The following is a 9,878-nucleotide window of genomic DNA, read 5'->3' as shown; positions in this document are numbered from 1 at the left end:
GGGGGGCTCCCTCTTGCACAAGGCTGACACACAAATTAACTTCCCAGAGCGCAAAAAGGCTGGCAGAAAGGCAGGCTGAGGGTGAGCATTCCTCATTAGGGATCACTGATTTCTGACTCTGGTAACATCCTAACAGGCACAGCCACAGCCCTGCCTCCCCGAGGCCACAAAAACACTCTTGCCAGTTGATGCCACCTCGGGAGGGCTTGCCAAGTAGCCTCTGTTTTCTGTCCTCTCTGAGAGGCAGCACTGGGTGGCAGCTCCAGACAAGACTGCAAAAACAAAGGCTCTGCTTTGGCACACGTGGCAAACTCCATGCACTCGCTTCACTGCTTTCCTACACTAAGATTAGTGGCCAGTCAACGGGGTGGCACTCACATCGCTTCCAAAGGGCTAGGCCAGCCTGCTGCGTGATCTTAGTCTGCAGGGATTGGGGCCTTGCTCCCCGTTACACTGCAAACATCTTTCTTTCAGCACTGGCAGCAGCCTGATGCCTCAGAAGAAGAACCCTGATAGCCTGGAACTGATCCGCAGCAAGGCTGGACGTGTCTTTGGACGGGTGAGTGTGTTTAAGAAAGAAGAGGGATAGGGAAACTGCTCATGTTGGGGCTGAAGAATCTTCCTTCATGCCTCCATGTAAAAAAGAATTGTGCCCAATGTGGGCTCTGACCTTCCACTGGGGCAGTGTGTTCCTCTTCTGGTAGCCAACTGTCTTGTCTGTTTCTCTCTGCAGCTGGCTTCAATTCTCATGGTTCTCAAAGGACTCCCAAGCACCTACAACAAGGACCTGCAGGTAAAACTGATGTTAGCCTTCAGTCCATTTCTCTGAACCGGCACAGTTCTCTTTGGCTCGGGAGCAGGCTCTTGCACTGCATTTTCCTGCATACCCCTGCTTGTTTGCAGGATGATAAAAAATGGGGCTGCATGCTGCAGGTCACACCCCACCTCAGCGGGAGCCCCTGAGATGACGTGCTGCCTTCTCTGCTGGCCGCACTGCCCATGTTGTTGGGGTCCATCCGGTCATCTAACGGTGATGTGTATCCGTGTTCTCATGCAGGAGGACAAGGAGGCTGTCTTTGATGTTGTGGACACCCTGACTGCTGTGCTCCAGGTTGCCACTGGGGTGATCTCTACCCTCCAGGTAAGGCTTCAGCCTCTCACTATTGCAGGTGGTTGGGGGGCACGTTCCTTGCATAGCACAGCTGGAGGATCTCTATACTCATCCTAAGAAGAATCCTCTTGCTCACTTATACAGCTCCTTATGCCCCCACCACAGCAGCTTGGGTACACTTAGATCTGGGGGTTAGCTTGCGGAAGATGTTCTTGGAGAGCCTGGTCTTTGGCAATGAAGTCCTCTCAGTGTGACCACTAATGCCTCCCCAAGGAGGAGCAGATGATCATGTCTCCCTCTGATCTTCCTCTCTACAGATCAGCAAGGAGAACATGGAGAAGGCTCTGACCCCTGAGATGCTGTCTACTGACCTGGCTCTCTACTTGGTTCGCAAAGGAGTAAGTACAGGAGGGAGCCCTGGAGCTGTGACTTCTTTAGATGGAGAATACTGCTCAGTGAGGGCCTGAGATGAGGCCTTCTGTTCTGTCCCCAGGTGATGATCAGTGTGGGTCAACAAACACGAAAGCTGGAAACCCATTCTTTACATGTATCCCAAGTAGTGGAACTGCTGCCGGGTGGACTTGATAGTAATTTACAGGTGGAATTTTACGTGCTAATGCCTCCCTTCTTCACACCCCAGAAAACATGGATTCAGATTTCATTTCCCTAATTAAAAACAAGTCAACACAAATGAGAACACATTCTTTCTTGCCTGAATCTGCAGCCCGGTTGCCTGGTCACTTGACTCTTGTTTTTGCTTTCATTGCAGATGCCATTCAGACAAGCCCACACTGCTTCGGGGAAGGCCGTCCACCTTGCTGAGAGCAAAGGCATTGCCCTCAATAATCTCACCCTGGAGGACTTGAAGAGCATCAGGTTTGTATCACTATCACTTTGCCTTTTGAGGGGAGATATGGCAGATATCAGCCTGGCTTGTATAGGCTTTCTTATGAAAAGAATTAACTTAGATCTCTGGTTTACGACAATCTGCTCCTGTCCAGCACTAGAAGAGCACAGGCAGAGCACTTGGAGGCTTTTCCTCTTGGCATAAGGCTCAGCCTCCACTCCCTTAGCCTCTCTGCAGGCACTGAACATGTAAAGCCAGCAAACAGCACCCATCACCTTGCACTGACACCTCTTCTCTTTGCCTCCTCAGCCCCCAGTTCAGCAGCGACGTCTCCCAGGTCTTCAACTTTGTCAACAGCGTGGAGCAGTACACTGCCATGGGCGGTACCGCCAAGAGCAGCGTGACTACCCAGATCGAGCAGCTGAGGGAGCTGATGAAGAAGCAGAAGGAACAAGCTTAAGAGTGTGGGGAGATTTCCCGTGGATGCAGCATTGTGCTTATCACACTAATGCAGAGTTAATAAACACTGTGGTGTATTGTAGTTCACTGAAACTCCTGTCTTGCGTTTTGCTTCTAAGGGGGCAAGATTGAGCTGGGCTTCCTCAGCCCTTCTCAGGCCTGGGGAACTGGTCACTGCTGTAAAAGAAATGGGAATCTCTTCCCTGGCAGGGGAGCTCTTCTAGGATGGGGAGCTCTTCTTGGATGGGGAGCTCTAGGGAGATGTTACTTAGCAGCAGGAGGGTCTGTGTACATCAGGAGACCTGCAAATGGTTGGAGCAAGTGCACACAGCACAAGGTTCCATCCAGTGGTGCCAGACTAGGTTACACAAGGAGACTTGGGGGTGTTCACAAAGCGAGACACTTGGTACAGCACCTGCAACATATGCCACATCACCAGTTGTCACTGCCCTCCTCCTAGGATTATGTGTGCCAGCCTGCCTGCCTGCCCCCTGGCAGGGAAAAACCTCCTCAGCACCTGGCCCTGCAACATGCTTCATCTTATGCAGAACATGCTCAGCAGGGCAACCCACAGCTCTTCCCTGTCCATCACAAAACCACCTTTAGCTCTGATTTACACTGGAGCACAGGGGCTGCACCATCCCAGACCAAGCACTTTCTTTCTGCAAGCCAGGCCAAGCTAGCTGGGGGCAGAGTGCTTGAAAACAAGCAGGCATTGCTGGCTGACTCTTACAAATCATTTACCATCTTCTTGCCTGCCCTTACTGAAATGAAATCAGAACAAAGATCAGGAAAAGCATTACCGGAAGAATGAAACTTCAGCAATCTTGTGTCATTCTTATGGGGAAAATATTTGGTTGAACAAGTATTTGTAACATTACTTCCCATTACTGTTCTGCAGTGATTTCTGTTTGGAATGACTGCTACTTGATTGAAAGGCAGAGAAATAATAGATTCCACAGGGGAGGCGGGACAAATTTAATTAAACAGTAAACCAGCTTGACCCTGGAATTCACAGCACAATAGTGCTTGTTGTCATGGGCAATTTCTTTTTTTGTCACAGCATTTTAAAGCTGGTGGTTTGCTCAGCACCCTGCTCTCCATGCTGATACAGCAGCACATTACTGACTCAGAGTACTGCAAGACTCTGCAGCACATGTAGGTAACAGGAGTAGCACAAGCATTGCCTCACCATGTTTTGGTTACTAACATAGACAGGACAGTTCAAAGTGCCATGAGATAAATCTCCTGCCATTAATGAAGTACCCCAGGAGACACAATGTGCTTTCATCCTACCTTTGTGGCATTAGTGCTTTAAATATGTAGGACAAGCACCAGCAACATAAACTTCCCTTTCTTCAACACTTCCTTCCACCCCCAGTCTCCCCATACTCTGGCCCTACACCTGATCTATTCTCCTGGCATTTAAAGAACACCGTATTTCAATCTGCTCCATAGACCCCCTTTGAGTTTCCCCTGTTACTTCCTGCTCTTTTTCTGTTTTGTCACTTGTGTCTCACTCTCTAGATAGGCTAGATGAGGTAGGAAATCATTTATGCAACTTAGCCAATATGGGGCAGGTGCAAAAGAGGGAGAGGTGGCACCAATATCCAACACCAATGGAGTCAGAAGGATTAGTTCCCCACTTCCAGCTCACAGCTCTTTTCTTCCCTCCCATAAACTTGCTCAATTTGTGCCACTAGTCTCTCTTTTCCTGACTGTATCTTCTAGCTACTGCTCTGTACCTTAACAGCCTCAGCGAAATAGATTTCCTCTTGCTCCCATCAGCAAGTGTCTGGCGTTGCTCCTCATAGGTGGTGCTGAGTGACACAGGGACCTGCCAAACTGAAAGCAAAGGAGATTCTTTTAGCAAAGGAAATAATCTTTTAGGAGATTATCACATCTCGATCTCCTACTTAAATGAGTAGTTCATAATCACTGGCATATCCCAACCAACCACTCTTTTCTTATAAATCATGGAATAACTTGGATTGGGAGAGAACTGTGAAGGTCTCTGGAGCTCTACAGACATTACAGGAGACTGTGACCCAGAGTATCTTCAGACTCTCACTATCACCCTACTATGACTCATTGTGATCTGGGTTTTAAAACCCTGTCCCTTATCACAGAAGTTCAGTGGCAGAACACCTTCCACAGAAGGATCAGTGTCTTGGACACTACTCAGGAGTAACTTGGGCTTTAACTTCTGCTCCATCACAGATGACAGGAAGGCACTTATGTCAAGAATCCTGGCTTGTATCAGGAATAACATAGCTAGCAGGAGCAGGGAGGTGATCATCCCCCTGTACTCTGCTCTGATGAGGCCGTGCCTCAAGTGCTGTGTTCAGCTTTGAGTTTCTCACTACAAGGACATCGAGGCCCTGGAGTGTGTCCAGAGAAGGGCTACAGAGCTGGTGAAGGGCCTGGAACACAAGTCGCCTGAAGAGTGGCTGAGGGAACTGGGGCTATTTAGTCTGGAGAAGAGGAGGCTCAGGGGAGACCTCATTGCTCTCTACAACTACCTGAAAGGAAGGTGTGGGGAGCTGGGGGTTGGCTTCTTCTCAGATACCTAGTGATAGGACTACAGGGAATGGCCTCAAGTTGCACCAGGAGAGGTTCTGGTTGGAAATGAGGAGACATTTCTGCTCAGAAAGAGCAGTCAGGCACTGGGACGGGTTGCCCAGGGAGGTGGTGGAGTCACCGTCCCTGGGGGTGTTTAAGGGAAGGCTGGATGTGGTGCTTAGGGACATGGTTTAGTGGTGACAGTGGTGGTAGGGGGACGGTTGGTCCAGATGATCTTGGAGGTCTTTTCCAACCTTAATGATTCTATTCTATGATTCTGTTCTATGAATTCATACACTGTTCTTTTACACGTACAGTCTGACATGTAGGCTGCTAACGAACACCTGAAAGTCTCAGCAGATGGCTGTGTAACTCTGATCTGGCACCCAAGCAGATACATAGGGGCACTTGAAACATTGCACAAAGTAGTATAATTACCCTTCACTGGGTCACCACAAGGAGAAGATCTCTAACCTACTTTCACACTCCGAAAAATTCCCATTGAATATTTTCTCTCCTAAACTCATCATTACCCCTGGTCGTTCTGCCCCCTAGCTTTCAATTGAAGAAACAACTTCTCTGCTGTCACTGAAGAGTAGCGGTAACAGATGGATTTGCGTGACTGCAACGTCCCCTGCAGGCACCAAACATGAATTTGAGACAGCAGTACCCAAACGTGTCCCCTCTTCACCAGCGGTTACACAAACTAATTTCATTGGGATTCTTCAGCTATTTCTACACCTCATGTTACAGAGGGATGCATGTACAGATAAGTGGAAAAAAAATAAAATGAGTAAAGTAGTGGAGCAGAAACCGGAGCTTTCACTGTTATATTTAACCATGTAACTGTTTAAATACAGGTAATATTTTAAAACCAAAGTGGTCACATATCACACATACATAGGGTGCTTCATGACATAAAAACTCATCTAGCAAAGCAGATACTGGAAAACTCTGGAAGTGCCACAGAGATTCCATCTTCCCTTCTCTAGCCCTGTGGGTCAAAAATGAGGTGTCTCAGGGAGAGGTACCAAGACTGGCTGGGTGCACTCTAAGCCCTTCTGGCTGCAGTGCCTTGGGCATCTTCCTCCTGCCCTTTGTCCCTCTGGGCAACTCCTGTACCGTGTCTTCAGACAGGAGGAGGTGCGATCTTTGCATATTGTGCATGTTTCTTATAGCCAATCTTGAGCCCGTATCACAGACAGCAAGAGGTAAAGCCTTTCCCCGTATACGATCCATTCTGGATGTAATGTAAGTGTAGTGCTTCCTGTTTTGCCAGCTTCCCAGCAACCTCCTGCCAAAGCCTGGCATAAGGGCAAAGACACTCATAAAGATCAACAAGAGAGAAGCACTGAACATGAGGGACTTCAGAAGAGGGAGGAAGGAACCTGGCAACAAAATGGTTAAAGAAGTTTTCCCAGTGTAGGCAGCATGACACTGTGTGTGTCTGCAGGTCTGCTAGTCTTAAAAGGAACAGAGTCAGTGTCTGCAGGTCCGCTAGTCCTAAAGGGAATGGGGTCATCTCCCTAGAAAAAAAATGACCATGAGGGGAAGTGTTGGAGAAGCAGTGAATTAAGAGTTGGGTACAAATCCAGACAGAGAGTTTGAGCCTTGTTCTGGACTGATGCTGAAGGCAGCACTCTGGACATCCAGCTGCTAAAGGTACTTGTTCCTTTGGGCTGGGAAGCCAGAGGCAGCCAAGCCTGGTGCTAAGCCAAGGCACCTCGGCTGTGTCCCCTCTGCTACTGAAACCAGCACACCCTAATCCTGCAATCCCACTGCACCCTAGACTTGCTCTTTAACCATGAATAGCAGTACTGAGAAAAGAGCATAGAAAAGACGGCTGGAGTAGGTCCCTTCCTACCTGAATTATCCTACGGTCCTGTGACAACACAGATGCTTAAAGGGAAGAACAACCCCAAAGGGGACCAGGGGATGCGCTTCCTGCGCTCCCCCAAACACCTCTGAGCGCACAGAAGGCAAAAAAATGCCGTGGCAGCAGCCTGGGAAAGGCAAAGCAGAAACACCCCGGTGCTGCGGGGTGGATCGAGGGGAGGGGGCGGCGGGGGGTGGGGGGCTGGCCATGGGGCCACCCCGCCCCGACGGGGCGGGACGAGCCGCCCCAGCCCGGCTCCGAGGAGGGTAAAAGCGGGGCTGCAGGGACGGGGAGCACGGAGCCACCGCGGCTGCACTGCGGACACGGTGAGCGGGGCCGGGTGGGCAGCGGGGGTCCCGGGGTCCTGTTTTAGCGCGGGGCTGGAGCAGAGCTGAGCTGAGCCTCGCTGTTCCGCAGGTTGCACCAGGTGCCGGGATCGCCGCACACGCGAGCCAAACGTCCTCTGAGATGGCATCCGAGGTCAGGGTAAGCTGTGCTTTTTACTTCGGGGGGTTCTTGGGGTGCTCTGTCTAACGCGAGCTCTGCTTTGCTAAAATCAGAGTCTCTGGCAGCGCAGCCTGCCATTTCCTTTGGGCTCTTTTCTCTACCTAGGACAGATCGCGGTAACCCATGCAGCTCGTTCCTGCTGACCTGTGGTTAGGCAGCTACTTTACAAAAGCTTGTGTAAATACTTCTCTGTACCAAAGCTGCGTTTTCGGTTTCTGTGACTAGTTGTCTTAGTGACTCGTGCTTCCTGCCTTTGGAGCAGCTCCTACAGCCCTGGCTTGCCCTGCTGTTGGCTGTGCACCAGTGTCCATCAGTGTCAGGCTGTAGCCACTTCCTTCTCTGTCCAGAGCCCTGTAACTCACTAAAATTAATCCTTCAGTTTTGATTTCTCTATTGCAAGTGTATCTGTTGCAATGTTTATACTGTTCCACCTTTAATTTGGTGGAAACCCATAATACTGAAGATATGCCTGGACAGAGCGGTTCCCCATTGAGGTGCTTACCCTCAGGAACTGGCTTCTGATGTTATATCCCATGTGCTGTACTCCTGTAAGCACTATGTCCACGTGAATGACCTCTAACACTTCTTGAATACTGATTTTTTTCCCTCTCCTCAGCTTGCTGACAAAGCTGCTGCAAAGATATGAAAAAACACGTGCAATACTTACCTCTGTAGGCTTCTGCCTGCTGTCCTCTCAGGCACGTTGTTGGGATGTGGAGACAGTCTCTAGGGGGGAAAAAAGTTTCTAAGGTTACTCAACAGTGCTTTGGCTGACTGATAAAACCCCAGCACAGATTAGTTTGTAACTGTCCCAGGCAGCTTTTTGCTGTCCATGGTAGTTATAATGCACAGCTTGAGAAGAGACTGATGGGGTGCTTAAAAATCAAGTAGATGAGCAATTATCTACTCTGCAATGACAACTGTATTTAGGGCCTCTCTTTAAATGTTCTCCAATTTCTTCTTTGTGTCTGCTGATGCTGGAGAGATGCTTTTGAAATTTTGAATTAGTTTAAAGGTTTCTGCACAAGTAACATCCCTATCTATTTCCATGCAAGTTTACCAGAGGTAGGGCTTTAGGAGGTGTCCTAACCAGATAAACAAAAATCTGATGGTTCTTGGCTACTGAATCCATTGCTGAAACACTGGTGAAAAAGCTTTACACAAACCATGCTGCGATGCATGGCAGGAATTGGGTAGTAAATTAATCTTGGTTTGGATAGAAAAAAAAAAAAAAAAAAAAAAAAACTGTTCTTTCTATGTATTTTAAAACCATTTATGTGCTGGCTGAATGTTCCTGATGCCAAAAGGTACCCAGACTCCATTCTAGAGTCAGTACCATAGCTGATTTTATGCTGACTTTATGCCAAAACTTGCAAGCACATCATGGACTCAGGAGATGCTTACACTGTAACTTCAAACTCTTGATAATGCAGCTTATGCTGGCCCATAGCTATCTGTCAAACAGAAAAATCTCCTTAGCACAACAACAATGGGCTTATTCCAAGCAATAGAGGATACTAGCTTTCACTATATTCCCTATGACTGCTTATTTTTTTCCCTGCTATTAGACCATCAGGTGGTCGGTGACAAGAAGCAGCTTTAAAAGCTAGATACATGCTGCTCTTGCACCATATGCCCTGATATTTGTTTTCAGGGCCAAGCCAAACTCCTTCCAGAGTCCTGCAGGGGTAAAGTATCTTGGAGGATTCCTGAGCCTGACCTGACAGCTCAAGGGCTAGCAACAGTAACTTGCTCTCCACCACTTAAAGCAACTGTCAAAGGTCATGAAGTCCAGGGGCTTTTCTGGTCAGTGCTAATGCACTGAAAAAACATAGCTGAGCTTGCTCTCTGTGTTGGTTAATGCACTCAATGGACATAACATTGTCCTTAGAACTTTAATGGAAGTTATTATGCCTCTTTAATTTGCCTCTTCCTCTTTCACAGGGAGATAAACTTTGGGGAGGAAGATTCAGTGGAAGCACAGATCCCATCATGGAGATGCTCAACTCTTCCATTGCCTATGACCAGAGGCTGTCTGCAGTTGATATCCATGGGAGCATGGCTTATGCCAAAGCCCTGGAGAAGGCTGGGATCCTAACTAAAACTGAGCTGGAGAAGATTCTGAGTGGCCTGGAAAAGGTATTTCTTTCCTTCATAAACTGTCACGTGCTCAGGCCTTTACAGAAAGGAAGTGCTGCACTAAATCAGGGAGAACCAGAGAGGCCCATGTGTATTGTCCTCTGTACTCTTGGTACTCTGAGAGACGCTCTGGGCAGGGGATGGACACTCAGATTCCATCTAGCTAAAGGCAGCAAAGCCAGGTAGTAGGAAGTGAACCAGCCGAAAAGCCAGGAATGAGAGCCTGCAGCCCCAATGAGCCCACTGTGAGTGCTCATTACGGAAGGCTGGTGCCTCGGTGAGATGTGCTCAGCGTGACCTGGCCCCCATCTCTTCAAACTGAACATTCCCGAGGAATTGTTTCAGTGTGAATTAGGAATATTCTTTTTTCCGCTGGC

General features: G+C 48.6%; 1 protein-coding gene and 2 long non-coding RNA genes across 3 annotated transcripts; 2 read left to right on the top strand and 1 right to left on the bottom strand.

The window, feature by feature from the left end:
- The first annotated feature begins 171 nt into the window (after nt 1-171).
- LOC118158102 (argininosuccinate lyase-like) lies at nt 172-2,510 on the top strand. Its single transcript, XM_035312671.1, has 8 exons — nt 172-270; nt 446-559; nt 734-793; nt 1,058-1,141; nt 1,429-1,509; nt 1,605-1,709; nt 1,881-1,987; nt 2,268-2,510. Exons 2-8 carry the CDS (start codon nt 491-493, stop codon nt 2,416-2,418), a joined length of 657 nt encoding a protein of 218 aa, XP_035168562.1. The 5' UTR covers nt 172-270; nt 446-490; the 3' UTR covers nt 2,419-2,510.
- Nucleotides 529-8,088, bottom strand: LOC118158104. Its single transcript, XR_004746789.1, has 3 exons — nt 8,030-8,088; nt 4,163-4,262; nt 529-787 (listed from the first exon to the last, which is right to left on the bottom strand). It is a non-coding gene; the product is annotated as an uncharacterized LOC118158104 (long non-coding RNA).
- Nucleotides 7,073-9,504, top strand: LOC118158103. The gene is made up of 3 exons (XR_004746788.1): nt 7,073-7,181; nt 7,273-7,341; nt 9,307-9,504. It is a non-coding gene; the product is annotated as an uncharacterized LOC118158103 (long non-coding RNA).
- Nucleotides 9,505-9,878: the final 374 nt, after the last annotated feature.

This window comes from Oxyura jamaicensis, assembly GCF_011077185.1.
Source record: "Oxyura jamaicensis isolate SHBP4307 breed ruddy duck chromosome 19 unlocalized genomic scaffold, BPBGC_Ojam_1.0 oxy19_random_OJ73267, whole genome shotgun sequence".
In the NCBI taxonomy this organism is placed as follows: Eukaryota; Metazoa; Chordata; class Aves; order Anseriformes; family Anatidae; genus Oxyura; species Oxyura jamaicensis.
This window is presented reverse-complemented; position numbering and strand designations above follow the sequence as displayed.

Coding starts and splice junctions, on each gene's coding strand:
- LOC118158102 (XM_035312671.1), top strand. CDS start 491: ATGCCTCAGAAGAAGAACCCTGATAGCCTGGAACTGATCCGCAGCAAG. Junction 560..733: donor CTGGACGTGTCTTTGGACGG/GTGAGTGTGTTT, acceptor TTCTCTCTGCAG/CTGGCTTCAATTCTCATGGT. Junction 1,988..2,267: donor GAGGACTTGAAGAGCATCAG/GTTTGTATCACT, acceptor TTGCCTCCTCAG/CCCCCAGTTCAGCAGCGACG.